The sequence below is a fragment of the Rattus norvegicus genome, chromosome 4 (genome assembly GCF_036323735.1).
Source record: "Rattus norvegicus strain BN/NHsdMcwi chromosome 4, GRCr8, whole genome shotgun sequence".
Lineage (NCBI taxonomy): Eukaryota > Metazoa > Chordata > Mammalia > Rodentia > Muridae > Rattus > Rattus norvegicus.
This window is the reverse complement of record NC_086022.1, coordinates 181,044,179-181,067,435: the sequence shown is the minus strand read 5'-3', so window position 1 is coordinate 181,067,435 and position 23,257 is coordinate 181,044,179. Positions and strand designations below refer to the sequence as shown.

The following is a 23,257-nucleotide window of genomic DNA, read 5'->3' as shown; positions in this document are numbered from 1 at the left end:
GCTAATTATGAGACTCTAGGATTAATCTGTAAAGTGTTCTGAGTTCCTGCTTCTACAGTTAAAAACCTAGGGCATCCTGGGCTAGAGCTCGACTGTCAGGCATTTACTTGCCCGGCAGGTGCAAGGCTACGGTTTAATCTTCATACAGCCAGAAACACAATAATAAACCCTGTGGGGGAAGCCAATATCCATGCCTGCATGTATGCATATATACATGCGTACATACATAAACACACACACACATACACATGCCTACATACATACATATACACGTACATATCCCCTGGTGTGTGTAGGTTGGTATAGAAATAAGTATTTCTGTTTGACTATTGTCATAGAAGATTCATTATATATATACACACAGACATACATATATACGCATATGAGTATCATAAGTATCTTTTTATATGTATCTAGTTTATATGTATGTATATAAAACTCAGTTACCTTCTTTCTCTTTTGGTCCTTATATTTGTTTAATGAAATTTAGAAATGTGTATTTGATTCCTGAGATGAATTCATCCATTACAATTTAATTGTCAGGTTTTTTGTTTTGTTTTTCTCTTTTATGGACAGTAAATGCTGCTCACCCACTGAAATGGTCTGATGGATGCTGGACCCCAAACATTAACCAGAATGTAAATTATCCATAATGTGTTTAAATTGTTTCTCTTCCTGATACAAGTGAAGCTTTGTTTCTGAGTTTCTCATTAACATTCAAATCAGGAAACTAATCTCAAGGAAAATAAGATTTTGTAACATTCTCATTGATGTATTTGCACTTATTAAAATACACATTAATAAAAGTCCCCTGAAAAACCATTCATCAGTTTCTTTTGATGTAATATAACCATTGCACACACACTTGTGTGTGTGTGTGTGTGTCTGTCTGTCTGTCTGCCAATATATCACACAGTATTTATCTGAAAGTTGTTGTGTTGCATGGCTTCAGTAGAATGAATGAGAGACCATTTCTTATTGTCTGATTAGTGTTTTTCCACTGTCTGTGCTTGCTGGCCACGTCAGGCCTTGCTGTTTAATGGAACAATCACCTCTATTGTGGTGACAAGAGACCTGGATCTTGCTGTGATGGTGAGGTACAAGTTGAAGTACAAAACTCAGAAGGATTCTGTTTGGGGACACAAAGCTTGTGGTAGACACTAGTTCCAACTGGTTCTGAGTGACCTTGGGATGCTCAGGTAGAATTAAAAACAATATTCAACATCAACATGAAAAAAATATGATTGCTTTGATCTTTCAGCTGCCTATGAAATTGGGTTTGGAGGCTCCTGGTTCAAATTCCAGGCCAATTTCTTGGCCACTTTGAGGGTACAAGGACGCCATTTTCATTTCTGTCCCCCTGACTAACCCTCAAGGGTGAAGGGCAAAGAGGACATGATTTTTGTTGCCAGTAATACTCTTCACTGTTTACACAGTGTTTGCTGATAGCCAGAGGGAATGGACGTGACAATAACTTTACATCAAGGTCAGTGCTATAGTTTGGATCTTGAATGGCCCCCAAGACCATGTAGAAAGCTTGCTCCCCAGTCTGTGGCTCTATTGTGAAGTAGAGAAGCCAACAGTGGAGCCTGGTGGAGGTTAGGCACTTGGTCTACCATGAGGGGCAGTTGGTGCGCCGGCCCCTTCTTGTCCTTCTCTTTGCTTGCTGTCTGTGATGAGGTACGTGGTTTCCCCCTTCACACACACCCACTGTGGTTTTCCCTAGCACCACAGACCCAAACCCTGCAGAACTTGCAGTTATTAACGTGGTTACCTCAGGCCTTCGTCGTAGTGACAGAAAGACGTCTGATATACATGTCATTTGCCGAGGGAACTCACAGTTCCTGTGTGTGGTTGAACTCGTGTCATGTGTTCTAATACAGAGTTTTATCAGCAAAGATCTCAACAGCTCACACTCTTGAGTTTTTGCCTCTTTATCTCAGAGAACGTAAGGTTGGATTTTATCTGAGTCTCCCTGGAGGTTTAACACTTCAGTGTCACACAGCCCAGGGCTATGAAAGACAGGTTCTCTTTTCTTCAGTGATAAGTAGATGGCTGTCTGGAAGGAAGAGATTGCTGTGTTCATGGATGCTGGCCCATGGGCCATACATTTCTCCTGGCCTTTGTAACCTCTCCAGGCAAGGCCAAGGGAGAAGTTGGGTTTGACATTCCCATGCTCGAACATTCTCTCCTTCCCCTCCCCCTCCCCTCCCCCTTCCCCTTCCCCTTCCCTCTCCCTTTCCTTCCCCTCCCCTTTCCCTCTCTCCTCCTTTCCCTCTCTCCTCCCCTCCCTCTCTCCTTCCCTCCCCTCCCCTTTCTCTCCCCTCCCCTTTCCCTCTCCCTCCCTCTCCCCTCCCTTTCCCCTCCCTTTCCCTTCCCTCCCCTCTCCTCTTCCTCCCCTCCCCTCCCCTCCTCCTACCCTTCCTCCTCCCCTCTTCCCTCTCCACTTCCCCTTCCCCTCTCTGACAACTTCTCAACATCAAGAGCTTGATGTAGACAGTACAGTTCCAAATGAGTTTCTTAGTCTGAAACAGACAGTGCTACAGCTACTGCACATTGTCCCCACAGCCAAGCCTGGGATTAACTGCTGCTGTGTACTGTGTACTGGTCCTTGTTTTCCTGTCTCCTGCCTGAAGGAGCGTTCTAACAACTTTGTCTGTCTCTGGGAACGACCACGGGACTCCCCTGCATCCCCTTGTAAAGAGGAGAAGAACTTTCCCAGAGCCTCACCCGTGAGTCCGTCCACATGCAGGGGGCGAAGCCTCTGACAGGAAAGCCTCCTAGTCAGCATGAGCTCACGCTGCAAGTCAGCACGGAAGAGCATTAGGTGGAAGCCCGACTTGCCTAACGGCAGCTTGCGGATGACTTAACACGTTCTGCTTCACCTACGACTTAAGGCGTCTTTGAAAGGGAGGAGACGTGAGAAAACATGACTTCTCTTTGCTCTTGGCCAAGGCATAGTTAGATTTACACACTGGCCTTGACCAGAGTGCTGAAGGTGGTTTCTGGGAGACAGAAACAGCTTCGGGGACAAATATTTTAGGGGTACAAAGAAAAACACTTTGAACTTGAGTAGGCGGCTGTGGGCTATCATAGTGTTAGGTTTGCAGGGCCTCAGGTCGGGTGTGGGGAGGTTAGTTCTGGGGATCGCCCAGTGTGGAGTTTCTGCTACACACCATTGAGAGGTTTCGAGTGTCTTCCTTCCAGAAGTGTTTGAAGTGAGTTTGAAGCAGGTACCTCTGGCGGTTTCATTTCCTTCCAAGGCAATTAGGAAAGAGGTCCCGATGTTGAGCTGTGTTTCCTCTGACACTGCATGGTGAACCCCTCAGGTCTTGCCAGATGACGAATGTGTCCAGAGATGCTGTGTTCTGCAGATTGTTGGCCTACGAGGTGAAGGTTAAACTTATAAAAGAATTAGACTCAAATAGCTTCTTTTTATTTGTGCTTCTCACGATTGTTCTATGACGCAAATGTTTCCTTTGTTTTAAAACCTTTTCGTTGTTATTGAGCCTTAAGATGATGAGAGGCCATTGTCTAGCGACAGAGCGGCTCTGAGGGAGTTTCTGACTGGAGAGTCCCTTTCAAGTTGAGAGAGTGAACAGACGTAGAGAGCTAATTTCAGTTTCATTCTGGGTTTTTGAGACAGGGTCCCACTCACTGTAGCCTAGGGTAGGCTCCAAGCCGCGGCAATCCTTCTGCCTCAGACTCCCAAGTACTTGGATTATAGGTGTGAGTCACCACCAGCTTTTTAGAGAGCTAACTGTAACAGCAGGGTTGGCAAGGTCTGGGTGAGTCTGAACTAGCTGAATTCTGCAAGCAGGAAAAGTGGGCCTGTTTGAGGTGCCACTCAGGCTGGGATTGTGACCGAGCCTGAGTCATGTTCTACTTAGAATACAACAGGAAGTGTCCCCTCTGTTCAATGCTGTCCTGTAACAGAGACTTCAAGAGTTTTATACAAAAACACACTGGAACGTCTCCCACCGAAAGGGTGAATGTGTTGTTCATTGCACATTCTTCGGGTGTGTTCAGGTTGAGCCCGAGATGGCTTTTTCCTGCTTGCTGAGGGCTTAGGCACCTCTGAGAGAAGGAGGCAACATTAATCGTACGGTGTCACATTAAGACAGGCTTTCACCTTCACAAAGGGTTCTCACAGTTTATCTTCTTGTCTGCCTCAGTGGCCCTGTGAATTAGGTGTGGCCGGCGTTATTAACACTTTCATCAGGCAGTAAACTTAGAATTGGACAAGCCCAGGATGAGTGTGTATATCCCAATGTCCCCTGAAGGAGGCAGAGCGAGAAAACTAACCACACACATAAGCTCCACTCCCCCAACTTTTTCCGCAGAAGTCGTCTGACTGGTGGCTTGTCAGTCCAAACTGTCTTGCAGCCCTAATTCTCATACCTTATTTACTGACTTATTAAATGAAACGCTACCTGTGGGAGCTTCCCGAGGGGCAGCTGACTGAAGCCTGCCTCGAAAGGGATTTTTGCAATAGGAGGCTTCGCCCTTCAGGCAGGATGGGTGGAAGCTTGTTCATCTGGGCCACTTCACTCCTCCCTTGCCCTGTCTGTAGCCCCATAGCCACAAGGCTTCTAGGCATTGGTCCTGTCCATGCTCATGCAGAGCTTTACCGAGTCTCACTGTAGTGGTCTTCCAGCCAGTCTCCCTGGGACCCATCACCTTTTGAGTGCTGTCAAAGCTTGGAGAGCTCAGCATTTGCTGTGGGCTCAGCATTTGGTGCAACTGAGCCGGGGCCTCTCCCTGCAGGTCCGGACCTCAGCCACACACTTGGTTTGCAGGTCCTTCTCGCACTGTAACGCCTTGCACAGCTGTCGGCTCTGCTGCAGTGACCTTGCACCCTGCTTCTGTGTTTCCTCCTTGGGAAGTCTTTTCTGACATCTGCCGCGTGCGTCTTTATTCAACATCTCCAGAGCCCACCGTGGGAAACTTCATAGGGTGGCTTCCTAAGGGAGGGAGCTGAGTTGAGCCACTCAGGCTGGACCCCTGTGGGGGAATTACAGTAAACAAGGCTGGATGTTTGGTGTTTCCTAACCACGTCAGTCACATACTCACCCTCAGTGCTGTCTGCACAGACATTTTCCTGGCTTTCCAAAGATGCCATTTCAAAGGAGTGACATTGGGGTGTTCTGGTATTTATGACAAAGTATTTTTTCTGGGTCAGAAGTCCCCCTGCTGATGAATTACGGTAGGAATCTGTAGCAAGCGAGAGACCTGTTTCTCCTCTTCTCTTTTCACAAGTGATTGAGTCTATGATGGCAGGCCGTGGATCACGGGGCTCTGCTCTGCGAGAGCATCAACTTGCGGTTCTGTTGTACCGAGATGACGGCTCAGGTTGGCCACAGCCTCAACCTTGTTGAAAGGATCTACAGCATTAACTCACAGTCTCTCCTTCATGGTTGTGCTTCAGAGCTCTGTATTACCCTCTTTGTAGTCACTAGTTTGTAGGAAATACTTTCTGAGCCGTGTAGGGATGCACTGCCAAGGACAACATGTCTCAACCATAGCCTTTGGTCTTCACCGGTATGTGCCAGGTACTTCTGAGTCACACCGAAGCTGCAATGGTCTTCCAGCCTGTGTTAGCAGTTTGAAGGTGTCTGTTTTCTGCTCCATTCTGCTACCATTCTTGGGCTGGGGTTATATCTTGGTGGAGTTATAGCTTAGTGCTTGCCTAGCATGTTCAAGGCCCTAGGTTCAATCCTTAGCGTTACCAAACCAAATAAACAAGCATTTATTGATATTAATATAATTTATGAGTGTCCTGCTGCATATACATCTGTTTGCCTGAAGAGCGCATCCGATTATGCTACAGATGGCTGTGAGCCACCACGTGGTTGCTGGGAATTGAACTCAGGACCTCTGGAAGAGCAGTCAGTGCTTTTAACCGCTGAGCCATCTCTCCAGCCCGACATTAGTATATTTAGAAAAACTTATTATTGATTCTTTGTGAGTTTCACATCATGCACCCCAGTCCCACTCATCCCCCCCCCTCTTGTATCTGCCCTCCATCCTTGCAACCTCCTCACAAAGGAAAAGACACACACACACACACACACACACACACACCACACACACACACACACACACACACACTAATAAAAATAAAACAGCATAGACAGCATCTCATTGTGGAAGCTGTAGCATGTTACAGTGTGACCAGCAGTGTGTCCCTCTGTCCACACATCTTCAGTTGTGAATGTTCCTTGCAATGAGTCACTGGTCTGGTTCAAGATCTCTGGCTTCTGTGACACCATCGATATAATTAGATCCTCACCGGGACTCCTTTTGGGTTATCCTGTTGCTGTCCGGCATCATGGAGATCCTTCAGTTTTGGATCAGCAGGACTGGTCTCTCACGCTCCCCAATAGTTCACAGATAATACAGATTCTGCCTTGGGCCAACTCAGCCCTGGATCTGGGCCTGGGTGGCGTCTGAGCTGGTCAGCCCTCTGGTTCTTCCTTATCTGCACCACCAGGGGGAGCGCTACAGCACTGCTCTAGCTAAGCCACCCAATGCTGCCACTATCTGGAGGCAGGGTCAGCTTTCCTGCTGCCCTCAACCTGTACCCACGCCTCCAGAGTCAGCTTCACTAGGCTGCCCAGTCAAGGCATGGAACCCGCGCTCCCAAGTGCTGCAGCCTGTGAGGGGCTGGGCCAGTTCTGCACAGACGCTGGACATACACGTGGTCCTAGGTGGCTGCCCAAACCAGGGGCTTCCCCATGGTATCTAGTGGTAGTGTGTGTCTCCCACCCCTGCTGCTACGTAGCCACTGACCCAGACAAGGCCCTCAGAGCAGCAGCAGGGCCTCAGGTGGTGGGGTTGGGGCGGGGTTGGGGGCGTGGCTATGCACATCAGTCTATTCCTCTCCCGCCCTGTGTCTTCAGTTCTGTCTCCCTTTACAATGCTACAACTGGTGTCCACCACACGTTTGCATATTGTAGTGGGTCCGGCTGCAGACTGGGTGACCTACTCTGTGTTGCGTGGCCTCAAGAGCCCGTCCATGAGACAAGGCAGTGGGTGGGTCTGTGGTGATCTTCCCTTCCCCCAGGGAGTTCTGCGGAGGCAAGCAGGTATCTGGGCCGCTCTCCCTGCCCATTCCCCATGGCTTGGCAGCAGGAGGGTCTCTGGATGTCTTCCTCCTCCCGTGCTGTAGGCAGGGTTCTGTGTCTACAGCCCTCCCTGTAGGGCAGTGGATGGCATCTTTCCCTGCCCAAGTTGTGTGACATGGTGGTCAGCAGGTCTCTGGGTGTCTCCTAATTTTACTTTTAGCCTCCACTGTCATCAGCACAGCCCTGGGATACTGCGATGACCTCCTTGTCACTGACCTCAGCACAGCAGCCAGAGGTCCCAGCCCAACGCAAGTCAAGGCGAATTAGTATTTTTAAAATTATTTTTATCTGTATGTATTTGTACTGTCTGTCTGTGTGTGTGTGTGTGTGTGTGTGTGTGTGTGTGTGTGTGTGAGAGAGAGAGAGAGAGAGAGAGAGAGAGAGAGAGAGAGGCGCCAAACTCTGGTCCTCTGGAAGAGCAGGAGCTCCTCTTAACCCCCGAGCCACCTCTTTAGCCTCATGTATCTTTAAAGTTAGAAATTTCAAGTTAGTTTCTGTAATATGAAAATAGGGAAATTGACAGGATGTATGGGGTAAAGGCACTCTCTGTGAAGTCTGATGACACGAGTTAGATTCCTGGAACTTACAAAGTGGAAGGAGAGAACCGACCCCCACAAGTTGTCCCCTGGCCTTCACCAGCATCCCCACAAATAAATAATAATAGGTAACATAAATAGATTCTGTGCATGTATTTTAAGATCATTATATTTCCTGGTTTTCTTTTTTCAATTTAAAAACAAATTTTTAGTCATATGCCTTGTCTTGGTCAGTGTTCCATTGCTGTGAAGAGACAGCATGACCAAGGCAGTTCTTATAAAAGAAAGCTTCTAGCTGGGGCTTGCTTACAGTGTCAGAGGCTTAGCCCAGTATCCTCACGGTGAGAGGCTGCATATTTGTTATGTGCATGCCTGGTGTCCAAGGAGCTCAGAAGAGGGTGCTGGATCCTCAAAGTTGGGGTTACCGTTGATCATTACCCACCATGAAGTTGCTGGGAATTGAACCTGGGTCCTCTGCAAGAGCAACAAGTGCTCTTAACCACTGAGCCAACTCTCCAGTCATATTTTAAATTGAATAGTAATTTGAGTGTGTGTGAGTATGAGTGTATATCTGTTTGTATGTGTGTAAGTGAATATGCGAGAGTGTATGTGTGTGAATGTATATGCAAGAGTTTATTTGTGTGAGAGTATATGTGTATTTGTGTGTGAGTGTATATGTATGTATATGAGTGTGTGAGTGTGTGTGAGTGTATGTGTGTGTATGAATGTATATGTATATATGTGTGTGAGTGTATGAGTGACAGTGTGTGTTTATGAGTATGTGTGTGTAAGTGTGTGTATGTGTGTGTAAGTATATATGTGAGAGTATATGTGTGTATATGTGTGAGTGTATGTGTATGCATGAGTATGTATGATTTCTCCACCAGGAGAAATCACCACTGTGCTCTTCTGCTTTCGAGGGGTCACTACCGTACTCACCCGTGGTTGTGATTTCCGGCCTGCGTACTTAGGAATTTGCTATCAGGATACAGTTTGGCTTTTCTTTTGCTTGGGTTCTTCTTTCCTATTACCCCGGCTTTCAAGTGTCCACCCTGTGTTCAGCCTGGGTATGTGGAACCTGCAGAGGACTAAGATGGCTGTCATGGTTGTGTGGTTGTTATTTCTTGCAACAAAAACACTGAACATGGAGAAGGAATCACAGTATAGCAGCAGATAAGGCATCTCTTTCGTTTGCTTTCGGTCTTGAGGCAGAGTAGTCCAGTCTGGCCTTGAACTCACCATCCCACTGCCTCGGCCTCCTGAATGTAGCATGGCCACGTTCAGCCTCACTGTTGGCGTTCCAAGGTCAGATGCCTCCTGACGATTAAGAGACATCTCATTGGTGAGGTGTGGTGGCTGTGCCCGCAACCCTAGTACTGACAAGGCAAAGGCAGGAGGAGCAGGAAATCAAGGCCATCCTTGTCTACATAATAAGAAGGGGGTTAGCCTGGGCTACGTGAGACCCTGTCTCAAAAGACCAAAGCCAACTAAGAACTGCCTTCTGTCGCACCGCATCGCTTTCCTCGTGAATTACACTAGCTAGGAGTGTTCCACAAAACCCCGACGAGGAGAGGTCTAGGAAACGTAAATGGACAGTTGCTGAAACGTAAGGAGGTATCTGAAGGGGATGTTATGGAGCCAGTTGAGACTCGCTCAGAGAATGACCGATGTGACTTCTGCAGACGCTGAGATGCCAGTACTCCAAACCAGCCTTTCAAAGTGGTCTGTAGCGCCCCAGGAGCCTCAGCTGCCCATCTGTCTGTTGTTTCCTCAGACTGCCTCTTCAAGGTGTGCCCCATGAATCGATACTCTGCCCAGAAGCAGTACTGGAAAGCCAAGCAGGCGAAGCAGGGAAACCACACGGAGGCTGCCCTGCTGAAGAAGCTCCAGGTAAGGGCGGCCATCTTCCTCCTGAGGCGGGCAGGCGGGAGAGCCAGCCAGTGGAGGCAGGGCGTGGTGCACAGGCCGACCTTGTAGTTGCAGGCCGTGTGCCTGCTCACTTCCTGGCACTTGGGCAGCACAGCCCCACTGTTATTTTTCTAAGCTTCTCACCAGACTGAAAATGAATAAAAAAATCTCTAACTATTAAGTCTAATCATATTTTATTCCACCAAGTACTTATTTTTTCCTAATAGACTGTGGAGAAAATGAAGGATTTTTTTTTTGAATTTGTGTTGTGTCACTTAAATGCCAGCCACTCTCAGAATTGAAAGCTATACTCTGAGGTTTTAATTCAACTGATTTTCTAATAGTTTTATGTTACACATTAAAAAAAAATCATGGTCCCACAGAACCTTCTATTTAACTGAAACTTGCAGTATAGAAACAAATAGCCCAAGACAGGTTTGGCTGTATAAGTTGTGGTCCACGGGGCACCAGGATCTGGGTGCTCTCAGTAACAGAAAACTTCCTTGCTTCATGTGGTGGTGCCTGTCTTTAATCCAAGCACTTGGGAGGCAGGGGCAGGTGGATCTCCGAGTTCAGGACTAGCCTGGTCTACAAGTAAGTTTCAGGATAGCCTGGGCTACATGGAGAAACTCTGTCTTGAACCCTCCAAACTGAGTGAGGTTTCCACCTCATATCATAATCGTTTAACTCCTGCCCCTTGCCCCGTCCCGCTCCCCAATCACGCCGCAGCCAGTCTGGTTTATTCTTGTTACTGAGAACACATTGTAAGCCATCCTTTCTGCTTGCTGTGTTTCCCCACTCAACATTCGGTTGCCGTCTTGCAGCACGCCGCAGAGCTGGAACAAAAACAGAATGAGTCAGAGAACAGGAAACTTTTGGGAGAAATTGTGAAATACAGCAACGTTATACAAGTAAGTCTCCATTTTTGTCATCAAAGAGGACATTGAAGTATTTCAAGGGTGACTTGTGAAATTACCCACATGGCAGCGTGCCAACGTTTGAGGTGCTATGCTTGTTCTTTGGTGGGGATGGTAATTAGTATGCCATTTTCAGTAAACATCCATTGTGCCGTGTATGTACTAAATACGTTTTGCACCAGCCCCCAAGCTCAGAACATGGGGAATGCATTCAGTGACCTCTGGGTGGGTACCACGCCAAAGACAAGACTGTGCAAAAGGATTTCTAAGGCCCATGAGAAACAGCTCTTTAGATGGTTTGGCTGAGACTAAGATGTTGGTGATGTCTCTTTCCCTGGGTGGACGGGAAGTTGTACACTTAACAGGTAGTCTCCGATTGTCTTTCAGTCTTCACTGTCAGTTCATGCACAAACCCTGATTTATCTTTCCTGAGTTCCTTTCTCCTGCTTCATTTGGATCTTTTGGGCTTTTTTTTTTTTTTTTTAATTTGCTTGTAAGTGCCCCACCTTGTTCCAAAAAGAATGTGAGACCTTTTCCAAGAAACACAGCACACTGGGAGATAAAGCCCCAGTCTCTGAGGAGGCACTTGGGTGACTGACTTGATGAGATGAAGTCAAGGGTGGGGCTTGCTTAGCAAACCTGTTTGGAAAGTTTTGTAAATCCCTAGCCCAGAGCATTTCTGCCGCTGCTTGGCCACCAGGAATGACCTGTTACTGCCCTGTTAGGGGAGGTCTACAGTGTAACTCCCATGTGGAGTCCAGAAACACAGCCATTCCCAGAAGTGAGACGAGGAAATCGTCTCTCTTGCGCGCTCATAAAAAGACGATGCTGTTTAAAATGGTAAACAACAGCCTCACAGGTTCCTTACAGTAATCGCCACAATGAGGTACTTTGTAAGGCTGCTTTAAAGAACAATGTCTCCTGATATTTTGTCCTGGACCAATGGCAATGTGCCAGAGGGCAAGGCAAAGCTGTTACCTGACAGGGCAGGACGGGCCTCAGACTCTTGAGTGTGTGATCTCATCTAGTGATAGAGAGTGGCTTTCAGCTTCTTGGGGCTGCATACCCACCAAGTAGTCTTCCAGAGAGTGTCTCTTCATAGAGTTTTGGTGACTCACTCCTGTTCCTTCTCAAGTACTTCAAGTACAAATGTCTGTCTTCTCAGCTAAGGGCTGAGCCTTTGCCATAGACCATGTAGGTACATACTCAGGCTTGAGTGAGTATGTGTGTGTGTATGTGTGTGTGTGTGTGTGTGTGTGTGTACATGAGTGTGTGAGTTGTTTTTGGATGTGTATGTGTGTGTGAGTGCGAGTATGAGTGTATGTGAGTGTGCATGAGTGTGATTGTACACGAGTGTGTGTTTGTGTATGTGAGTGTGCACATGCATGAGTGTTTAGTGTGTGAGACGTGCATGTGTGAGTGTGTGAAGTGTGTTTGTGTGAGCGGGAGCATACATGATCGTGAGTTTGGGTGTGTAAGTATATTTTGAGTGTGCATGTACATGAGTGTGACTGTGTATGTTTGTTTGTGTGCATGGGTGTGAGTATGTGTTTGTGTGTATGAGTATGCATGAGTTTGTGAATGTGGGAGTGTGTGTGAGAGTGTGAGTGTGTGAATGTGTGAGTGTGTGAATGTGTGAGTGTGTGTGAGCGTGTGTGTGTGTGAGTATAAATGAGTGTGTATAGGCATGGGGTCACCCTCATCTCAGCTATTCCTTAGGAGTTGCCCCACCTTGTTTTGGAGGACAAGATCCTCATAGGCCTGGAATTACTGGATTCAGCTAGGCTGGCTACCAGGGAGCCCAGGGACCTGCTTCCCCTGTGCTGTGATGACAAGTGTGTGTCACCTCACCCTCCTTCCTATTTTGACTTTTTAACTTGGGGGACTGAACTCCTCGGGGGCAGCACTTGATCAGTTGAGCTACTTCCCAGACCCGTAGGATTTCGTGCCTTTATCAGTACAATAAGAACCAAGAGTAGTTAGAATCTTGAGTTTTGCAAAACGATGATTTTTTCCCCCTCAATTAAAGATTTTCCTTTTACCCTGAGAGTACTTCAACCCATCTTATGGATACTAAAAGGACCACTTTCTTTTGAAAGATTTTGAAAGTAGCTGGGAAGTTTATTTTATCTTCCTGTTTCTAGTCAGTAAGGTCCTTTCTTGGGAAGGCCGTCTACAGCGTGTGTGGAGAAGGGAGAAGGGAGGCCTGGTCCTTTCGTATGCCTCTGAGAGGTGGGAGGTCAGTGCCTCCCCACTGACTCTATTGATGCCACAAAACAGGACCTAATGCTGTCTGTGTGCAGAAGTGCTTAGACACACCGGGTAGGTGTTCTCTCAGGTTTCCTTTAGCGAGTGAGTTCTGCTTTTGTGGTTGGTAGCGGGTGGGGTCTTGGGGACCCTCCAGGTTGTTTTGGAAAGCCTAGCTTTAGTCTGTTACTTCTCAGTAGGGGACAATGTCTTCAGCATCCCCTGTTGCACCCTCTTTACCCAGTCAGCATCACCCTTGGAGAAGAACTCAGGGTAGAGGCGGGGGAGGGGAAACAGCTCGGAAAGTTGGTGCTTGTTGAGCCTTAAACAAGGTCGCCCGTTTAGTGTCCACCGTAAGCCATGGTGTGTAGATGTATGAGTATAACTACTGAGGAGACCATGAATATAAGCACTAATGTTCATCTTCCCCCTTCAGCTACTGCACATAAAAAGCAACAAGTACCTCACCGTGAACAAGAGGTTACCTGCCTTACTGGAGAAGAATGCCATGCGTGTGTCCCTGGATGCTGCAGGGAACGAAGGGTCCTGGTTCTACATCCATCCCTTCTGGAAGCTGAGAAGCGAGGGTGATAATGTACGTGCAAGCAAAGCCACAGGGGAAACAGACATTACGCGGTATTCTTAGAGAACCCAGGAAGTACATGCAGAAAGGGGAAATGCAGTCTTCAGCCAGTTAATTATACACGATTTAAAGTAGCACGTAAAATAACGGGTTACATCATAGCATTTTTGCACATATGTGTTACTGTGCTTTCTAACACATTTTGCGTTAGCATTTTTTTTTTTTAAAACTTGGCTAAGCTAAATGCATTTGTTTACAATTTATACCATGCTCAGAAATCACAGGCCAGATGTCAGCTTCTGTTAGTCATCTCCAGGCAGTGTGTGGAGCCTTTTCGAAGAGGCAGGTTATTCTTCCACTTAGTCAGGATTGAGCTTGCTTGCGAGGGAGAGGACCACTAGGCCTCCTGGCCTTCTGAATGGACAGGGGAACCTCGAGAGTCATGGCAAAGCTCTGATCAGTGTCTTCACAGCCAACTTCTTACGGTGTTTGAGGGGCTGTGACATACACTCATTGTTGTTGACTGCAAAGTGGGATTTTGCAAAAGGCTGTGATGTCATGATTGCTTACATCGGCGCTTCTCAGCCTTCCAAGTGCTGCAACCCTCCACACAGTGCCTCATGTTGTGGTGGCCTCCAACCATAACATTATTTATAATTTCACAACTTTATGAATAGCAAGGCAAACCTGTGTTTCCCAATGGTTCCAAAGGGGTCATGACCCACAGGTTGAGAACCAGGGGCTTAGTTCTTTTTCTGCTCTTTTGTAGAAGCAGGGAGGGACAGTGGAATAATTCCATCAGAACAATAGTTTCATTTTATTTATTGAAACGGATCTCACTATGTTCCTGCCTGACCTGGCACTTGTTAGGTGGTTTAGGCTGACGTCTGACTTCCTTTATTCCTTCTGCCTCAGTACTTGCTTACAGGCTGCTGGGATTGCGGGTGTACACCACCACATCTGCAAAGGTTTGACATTCTTGTGATAGTCCTTAGCACTTGGAAGATGCTCAGTAAAGGCTGGCTCACAAAGTAAAACTCCTCACAGAGGCCACACGAACCATACATGGCACGTGAGAAAGTTAACGTGAACTCTGATGCGAAGATGAGTTTCACAGCCGACACTTTGGTTACGTCTGTAGTGTGTGTGTAGGTCTTTTGTGTGTTTGAAATGTCTTCTTTTCTCTAGAGAATCTCTTTTATTTTTCCAGTGAATTTTAAAGTGTAAATTCAATTCCACAGGACATGCACGCCATGATTTAATTGGGTTAATAAGTTTTCTGGCGATGTCTTCCTTAGGTAAGATTTGCTATGCACGGCATGCAGGAATGTGTTGCAATCCTTGGAAAGTCAGCGCTCCCCTCCCCCAGTCAGTGGGTCTGTGCAGTGAGCACGCTGCATCTTTCTTTACTCTAAGTGTGTAGTGAATTACAATCAACTCTCAGCTACTCAAGGGCTAAAGTGCAGTCTGTGAACTGCCGCCATCTAGGATACCCGTCCTTGGAATGCTGTACCAACCCTGCAACCCCCATGGTGCCATCTATTGGTAGTCATGAAAACTAAAGAGCGAGCCAAAGGAATCCTAAGCTCAAACCACAAAAGAACGTGATGATGGCACGCTGGAATGGGCCTCTGGCCTTTTAGATTAGCTGTGGTCTCCTTTCCCTTCCTCTCCCTACTCTGAAGCAGCTTGATGGTAGCAGTAGAGAGTTGAATGTAACCAACTACTTTAGACAATTAGTTTCAGTAGAAAGTGGAAACAAAGTCTTTCACTGAAGCCCCTGTTCTTTTGTGGCCATCCACAATGCGTTAAATTGTTCTTATCTGGATCGGCTCCATGTAGCCCAGGTGCAAGTCTTCCTCCACTTTGCTGCTTGCTGAAACAGTCACTGTGTTTGTTCACCTCCATGTAGCTTTGTGTGTGACGAAGGTTGCTGAGGAAGGCTGGCATGCCCACAGCCCTGTGTAAGCTGCACACGGATTGTGTCACAACGCCCCCTCTCTTTGTTAGGAATAGGCAGCATTTTGTAACACCAACCTACTGTCGTTTGCTGAAGGCAGTTGCAAATACTGTTTCTTTGAGTGTGGTTTAATCACCGCCGAGTTTCTGCAGAAGTATATTAAATGAGGAGGAAGGCTCTACGTTTAGAGGAAGTTTTAAACCACAGTTTGCTACTTAGCAATGAGTGAAGCAGTTAGCTTGTGCTCATTCTACAAGGAGATCAATGAGCCCAAGAGGAGGAGGATGGCAGCCGGAGTCCAGGCTGTTGGTTGCACTAAGTGCACGAGGCTACACTCCGTAGGAATACGTGGTTTGGGGGAAGCGGTCACAGGCTCCCGCACACTCAGCTATATACGAAGTCATTGGTTGTTGCTAAGTCACTGGAAGCAGCATGAGAACAGCCATGAGTGAAGCATCAATATTTCCATATTTGAGTAGTTACTTTTTCTTTTCCATCTGGATCTAAGTAGACAAGACAAGGGTCCTTTATGCTGATGGTAGATTGCAAAGTGTGAAGAGGCAGGATTGTTTTGTAAGTCAGTAGAAAATCTTAGAGCGTAGGGAGGGATTCTATCGAGCAAGCAGAATTTGCTGTTTTAAAGAGCGATGTGCCTGGCATTTTTTTTCTTTTTTGCAGAGATGGAACTAGGGTGCTGGCATTCTGACTCCCATTGTAAGGTTCTTCTTGTTGTCCCAGGAACCACTTCTAAGCAGGGACAGCCAGCTCCAGGTGACACCACAGTCAGTGGCCTGAATGTGGCATAGCTGTTACGTGGGCCCAAAAGATGCTTTGGGGATTTCAATTTCTTTGTTAAGATATGCTGGAGTGCCAATGTGGCTGACTGTGGGATGTAAAATAAAATGCCCTAGTTCTCCAGTTATGTGCCAAATAGACAGTGCCTCGCTCCATCAGCACTTCAGGCCTGAAGCCTCACTCCCCTGAGTTATCTCTATATCTATCTATCTATCTATCTATCTATCTATCTATCTATGTATCTATCTATCCCCAATATTCCTAGTAATGTGAATCCCCTGATTGTGGGCTAGTTCTTAGACACAGTTGTCTTCTTCCTAGCCCCTCTTAACTGTTCTCTAAAACAAAGACTTACTTATCTTTATTTTCTATACACAAGTGCCTGCCTGTTTTCATGTTTGGAAGGTCGGACAAGGACCAGAGACCAGCCCCACAAGCAGCAGATGCTCGTCCTACAAACCCAAGGGCATCCTTCCTGGGTTTGATAAGTGAACCTGAGGCTTCCCTGATACGCTCAGATCTCCAGATAGTTCAGGGCAACACAACTCCTCAACATTATCTACTCAGGGTCACATGACGCTGGGAGTGCGAATGTGTGTTTCGGTTTAAGGTGCATGGAGATGCCCTGAGTCCCAATGGTTTTCTTAGTTGCAGATCAAACTAATTCATAACTGTTCTAATATGCAACTGGTATGAAGCACGCAAAGAGAAGGTTTTTGATTTTGCTTCAGGGTGGGAAAGCCCCACAGGTGGGGCATAATAGCCATCTTCTAAAGAAATTCCGCAGTGTACATCTCTCTAGTCACTAGATCACACTGTCATTGACATTAAGGAAAGGGAACTTTAGCTGCCTCACACTGAGTTAGGTGCAAGTAAGTGGACCTTGTCATTATCGCCCAGACAAACGCCAACAGAGGCTTTGATATTTAGCGTGTTCTCCTGGAACCCTGATGGTTCCTACTTTGAAAGAAGCATATGTAGTTCAAGCTTTGGATCAAATAAGAGGGGCTCAGAGGCTCCGGGCCAGACAAAGCCTTATAAACCTTTATAAGGTCGTGCATGTCCTACCCTGTATTCCCTGAAGCCAGAAGATGACAGGATGTTTCATAATTCTGAGACTAGGAGCTAATCAGTTAGCCAGACTTGCCTTTGAGTGGGGAGGGAACATGGAGTGATCTTGTTCTCTGCCGCCCTGTTGAAATTCTGAAGAGCATCTTGGCAGCCACCTTTAGTATGTCTGCGGAAAGGTCTTGTGGGAGGGAAATAACCCAATTGTGGCTTTTGAGGAATTCGGCTGACATGGAGACTGGTGAGGAATGGGACTGGACCACCTTCATGGACAGGTTTTGGCAGGGCACCAGAGGATGCGACTGTGTGCATGGGGATGTATCTGAACGCGCTTCTCAGAGGGAAGAGTCAAGCTGTAGAAGATGACAGCCCTGGGAGGCAGGTTACTGGTGAGGCTTGCTGGGAAGTTTTTGGCCGCACAGAGCATCAGAGTGTGTTTCTGATTCCTAGATCGTCGTGGGAGATAAAGTCGTTCTGATGCCTGTAAATGCTGGGCAGCCCCTGCATGCCAGCAACGTGGAGCTCCTGGACAACCCCGGCTGCAAAGAGGTCAGTCAGGAAAGGGGGGAGGGGCTGAGTATTGATCTTCACTAGAGGGAGGAAGGGAGGAAGAGAGGGGAAAGAGAGAAAGGCAGAAAGGAGAGGGAGAGCAGAAAGAACACACAGAGGGGGAGGGATAGAAGGAGGGAGAAAGGGAGAGGGATAGGAGGAGGGAGGGAGATCATGTTATTTCTAGATTCTCTCAAGTTCAATCTTGGCGGTGTTAAGGCATCTGTAGGTATTACCTGTCATTTGAATGGTCCTATGAAGAGGCTTTTATTGAGGCTGACACTTTATTGTCTACAGTTGCTTTTTTCCCTTCTGTTCCTGTTTGCAATGGTGCAGAATATAGAGTCTATCGCCTTATGTCTTTTAACATTCTTTCCCATTAATAGGTGAATGCTGTTAATTGCAACACTAGCTGGAAAATCACTTTATTCATGAAGTTCAGCTCCTACCGAGAGGATGTATTAAAAGGGGTAAGCCTGCTCTCCACACGGATCTTCCTCACATTCCATTGAGCAACAGCCCCCAGTACTCCGAAATGTGCACATAGTCCTTCAAGGGAAATTGCTGGCCCAGAGTACCGGAGCCAGAAAGGGACTGCCGGGTCTCCTGTCTGCTGGTCTCTGTGACTGTTGGAAGGTCAGCGTTTCTTCACCTGTCTCCCCAGGGTGACGTTGTGAGACTGTTTCATGCGGAACAAGAGAAGTTTCTGACCTGTGATGACTATGAGAAAAAACAGCACATTTTCCTGCGGACGACCTTGCGTCAATCAGCAACGTCGGCCACTAGCTCTAAAGCACTCTGGGAGATAGAGGTGTGTACTTTTGTGGGAGTCACATATTTAGATAAAAAGATAAAGATACACTAGGCTGTTTTGCTGTTATGGGCAACACTGATGGCATGTCTGTGACACGGAATGATTTTTGTGAACTAACAATTATCTCTTTGTGGCCGTGACCAACTCGAGAGGAAAATGCCACAAATGGAACCCTTCATAAAGCTGAACAAATAAATCAAGGGGTTGAAAAGAGAAAAAAAGTTACATTGTGAACTTGACATTGTTCAGACCAGAAGCTGTGCAGAAACGGACCTTATCACCACAGAGAGCAGTGCACACTTTTTCTTTGAATGCTACTGAAATCAAGAGACTCATAGTTAAGAGCATTACTCACCAGACTGAGATAAGAGGACAGACACAAGTTTGAAACCAGACAGGTCTCCAAAGCGAGTTCCAGGTTAGCCAGAGGTGCGGGTCAAGACTCAGTGATAGACAAAGAGAATGTTTATGTTTCTGAAAGCTTTCCCTAATTAAACATGGCGGTGTGGTATAAGATGTGGCTTTTCATTTAAGGAACTTTTCCAAGCAATGGAGGAAATAGGACATACACAGTCCCCATGCACAAGCCAGTTCTGAGATCTAATGGACACTGTAGCCTACAGCAGCAACTGTAACAATTCAAACATACCACCTCCTTCTTTCCCCCTCCTTTCCCCTCTCTCCCTCCCTCCTTCTCCCCTCCCCCCCCCCCGTCCCTTTCACACAGCTGTCACTCTGTATCTTACACTGGCCTCAAACTCCAGCGATCCTCCAGCGTCAGCCTCATGTAGAAATCAATCACAGCTGGCTCTCACTCCTTGCATTGAAGGCATATGTTTTGCAATAGTTTCCATAGTGATATAACATAAAATTGACAGGGTTTGGGATTAAAAAACAAATGAAATACACTGTAGCCGAAGAACTGAAATAAGTGTCATCACATTTCACATTTAATGACTAATGTTTCTATCTGTTCCCACTCTACTTTCTGTTGTTGTGATAAACACCAGGATGAAAAGCAACTTGGGAGGGAGGAGAGGGTCGGTTTGGCTCACAGTTCTAGGTCACAGTCCATTCCCAAGGGAAGGTAGGGCAGGAACTCTCGAGGGAGCTTTAAGCAGAAGCCATGGAGGCATGCTGCTTGCTGGCTCACTGGGGCCTATGCTCAGCCTGCTCTCATGTGCAGCTCAGTGTTCCTGCAGAGGGAATGGTGCTGCCCATGGTGGGCTGGGCCCTCCTATGTCAATGAGCAAACCAGAAGATTCCCTACAGACATGCCTGTAGACCAATCTGATGTAGGAAATTCCTGAATTGAGGACACGCTTCCCAGGTGAATCTAGGTTGTGTCAAGTTGACAGTAAAGGCTAGGCAGCATCCACTTTTAGCATTTTTAGCAAACTTATTTGCAACCCGTCTTAGAGAGGAATAGCCCAAGGTGGTCAGAGGGTGTGTTGCTCAGGTACAGGCAAAAGAGAGTGCCAAAGTAGACACGAGACCTTGAAGGAAGGGAGTAGGGGAGGCAGTAGCAAAGTGAGATAATTTGTTCTTGACAAAAATGCAAGAAAATAACTGTAACTAAAGTAGAAAGTAACAGGAAAATCAGACAAGGAGGTAAGGTTTCATGGCAGCCTGTGGGTGCCTGGCTTTGATGCTGGTATTTACTCAGACTTTTCCAATTCCGTGGCCTAGTAATGATACACATTAGGCAGAGTCTCATTTGTAGCCCAGGCTGGCCTGGGACTCAGTGTGCAGCACAAAGCAACCTTGAGCACTTGGGTAGTCCTTCTGTCTCATCATCGCAAGCACTGGGATGTCACTCGTGAGCCACTATCCCCTGATAGGAGCTTTGTATTAAGACAGTGTTTACAGGCGTGAGGCAGAGGTACCCACAAGTGAGGCACAAACTTACTCACTGATGGAAAGTTATGTTTTTCTCCCATGTTGTTCTATGTGATGGCTCGGGCTGCAGGGCAGGGCACTCTGCGGCTGGCGACACTCGCTGGCTGGCATGTAGAAACCATGTGCTCACTGAGACTCTCCTTCTCTTTAGGTGGTTCACCATGATCCATGCCGCGGAGGTGCAGGACAGTGGAACAGCCTGTTCAGGTTTAAGCATCTTGCAACTGGGAACTACTTAGCTGCAGAGGTGAGGCCTGGGCACTGTGCTGTTAGCCGCTGTGAAACAATGAACAAGGAAACCCCTTTCTGCAAAATCCATTGTCTTGTCAGGGTCAGTTTATATAACTCGGTTTTTCCTATGATATTCTGGATCAGTGGTTTTATTTTGGTTTTGTTTTTTCCTTTTGTTTTGATAAAACACTCAGACAAAAGCAGCTCAGGGGAGAAAGGAGTTCTTTTGGCTCATGGCTGAAAGGTAGATCCCATCATCATGAAGTCAGGGAAGCAGGAACTTGAAGCAGCCAGTCAATGGTTGGAGGCAGAGATTTAAATGCTGCTGCTTAGCTGGCTTTCTCCCCCTTATGCAGTTCAAGGTCCTGGCTGAGGGGATGATGCCGCCCACAGTGGGCAAGTCTTTCTACCTCAGCCTTCTCAGGCTGATCCCCCATCTGTGTGCCCAGAGACCCTTCTCTCTGCCGATGCCAGAGCTCACCAAGTTGTTCACTGCAATTCACCATCACAGTTAGACCATGAATTACTATGTTTTTGTTTGTATATGTAATGTGTGTGTTTGTATGTGTTCATGTGTGTGTGGAGGATGTGTATGCCCGTAGGTGTGTTGTGTATGGAGTTCACCAGTCAGCCTCATGTCTGCTAAGGATTCCATCCACCTTGGCTTTTGAGACAGAGTCTCTCACTTTTACTGTGCTAGCTGATTAGGCCAGGCTGGTTGGCTAGGGACCCATGTCTTTACCTTTCTAGACCTGGGGCTACAAACCCCAGGCTGGGTGTGCAACCACCTTTTCCCCCATGTGGGCTCTGAGGATCAGACTCAGGCACTTATCTCTGAAAGGGAAGTACTTTATTGACAGAACTCTCTCCCCAGCTCTGGCACTCAAGGTATTTTTGAGATGAAAGCATTAACCAAGACTTAAAAATCCAAACCATCACCCCAAGGCTGTGAATATAGCACAGTAGCAGAGAACCGTACTAATGCAAGCCCTGGCTCCTCCCACTGTCCCCCCTCAGTATGACAGCAACAAGCTGGCAAACAATGACTACTGGAATTGGGCTGCTGGTTTTCTCATGTATGTGGTCCCCGCATCTGTGTGTTCTAGACATGGTTGTTCCCTTTCGGTGTTGTGTAGCTCAGGTGGCGTTGGGCCCAGATTCTTCATCCAGCCCATTACGAGCAGCAGCTGGCTTTTACGGCTCACCCTGGAGAGGGAAGGGACTCTTCCTCAGGTGACTTCAGATTACCTTCACACAAGGAAGTGCCCGGGGTCCTGAGGCTGGCCTGTAGCATAGCGTGGACATGTTTGAGTTTGGAAGGTTATTCTGGAGGATTGAAGGGGAGTTGACAGGAGCAGAAACGTAGCTCAGGGCTTGTCTGTGAACTGTCTTTGAAACTGAGGAAGGCCGTAGAATTTGCGTTTAAGGAGGAGTATTTGGAGCACAACTGTGTTGTGGCTACTAAATTAAAGTGAATATTGTTGAGGTGAAATGGTATTTAAAAGTTGGCTTCCTGACCATGCTATCTCCATTTCTGTTTGCTCATTAAGCATCCTATATGGGGTGTCCCAGATGGGGACACTTCTGTCACTGACAGAAAGTGCCAGTGGGCAGGTGTGACTGCAGCTGCTGTGAAATCCCTGGAAGACACAGAGCTGGAGGCAGGAGACAGAGGGCAGACACCACTGAGCATTCCTGAGGGCTAGGACCAAGGGGGTGGTCCTGGTGACGGCAAGGAGAGAGAGCTTGAAGAGGTTTCCAGAAGGCAGAAATCAACAGGAGCCGTAAATAGTACATGCAGGATTTCAGCTTTGCAGGGTTGGTGAGGACGGTGGCCCACCTGGAGAAACTGATAGAAGTGCCACATTGATCAATAAGGTAATTCAGTTAGTCAATTAGCTTAGGTATTCTGCAAAAGAGGCACATTACCTTAATCATCACACCAGCCCCACCCCTTAGTTTATTACAGTTAATTTGAGGTACTCAGAACATATCCAGGTATCAGAGTTAATGGCCTCAGGCTTCTCAGTGTTTAGGAGTTTGGGCCTTGAGTATGGCTGATAGAGATGTTGGTCTCATCAGCACAAATGAACTCAACAGAGGTTCGAGAGGTGACGTGTTTAGACACCAACCTCCCAGGAGCCTGGGGGCCTGAGAAGCTGGGGCAACCAGAAACTGGAATGGGCCGAATCACAAATGCCAGGAGACAGGGCAGAGTTTCATGGGGTTTGCGGTGGGGGATGGGGGCACTACTGCACACATCAGGGTGTGGCCATGGGTGGCTTCATGCAGAGTTCTTCTGGGGAGCCCAGCTCTAGGGAGAGCAGACCCAGCTCTCACCATGCCCTTCCCAGGGAGAAGCAAAACCGATAAAAGAGAACCCCAAGGTCCAGTTGATGCTTTGTGTAGCATTTACGTAAAAATCAAGTTGGGGATTGTCCTTTTATTGCATGAAAGGGAGGCACCCAGCAGGGGACACTAGGGCCATGATCTTTTTGTGAATGTATTTTAGATATTCCTGGTCAAAAAAGATGACACAGTCCTTAGCTGTTTTTGAGTTTATGGTTATTTACAGTGGCAAAGAGAGCCTAGAGAAGTACAAAGAAAAGAATTGCTTTGTCTG

At 47.1% G+C, this 23,257-nt stretch overlaps 1 protein-coding gene across 7 annotated transcripts in view; it reads left to right on the top strand.

Moving 5' to 3' along the window:
- Itpr2 (inositol 1,4,5-trisphosphate receptor, type 2) overlaps positions 1–23,257 on the top strand; it is a 406,037-nt gene that overhangs the window by 97,926 nt on the left and 284,854 nt on the right. For all 7 annotated transcript variants that reach the window (XM_039108425.1, XM_063286748.1, XM_039108427.2 and 4 more), the window contains 7 exons: positions 9,438–9,553; positions 10,396–10,482; positions 13,172–13,330; positions 17,592–17,690; positions 18,077–18,160; positions 18,355–18,501; positions 20,555–20,650. In XM_039108425.1, coding sequence (XP_038964353.1) covers positions 9,438–9,553; positions 10,396–10,482; positions 13,172–13,330; positions 17,592–17,690; positions 18,077–18,160; positions 18,355–18,501; positions 20,555–20,650 — 788 coding nt within the window. The remainder of the gene's footprint in view (positions 1–9,437; positions 9,554–10,395; positions 10,483–13,171; positions 13,331–17,591; positions 17,691–18,076; positions 18,161–18,354; positions 18,502–20,554; positions 20,651–23,257) is intronic.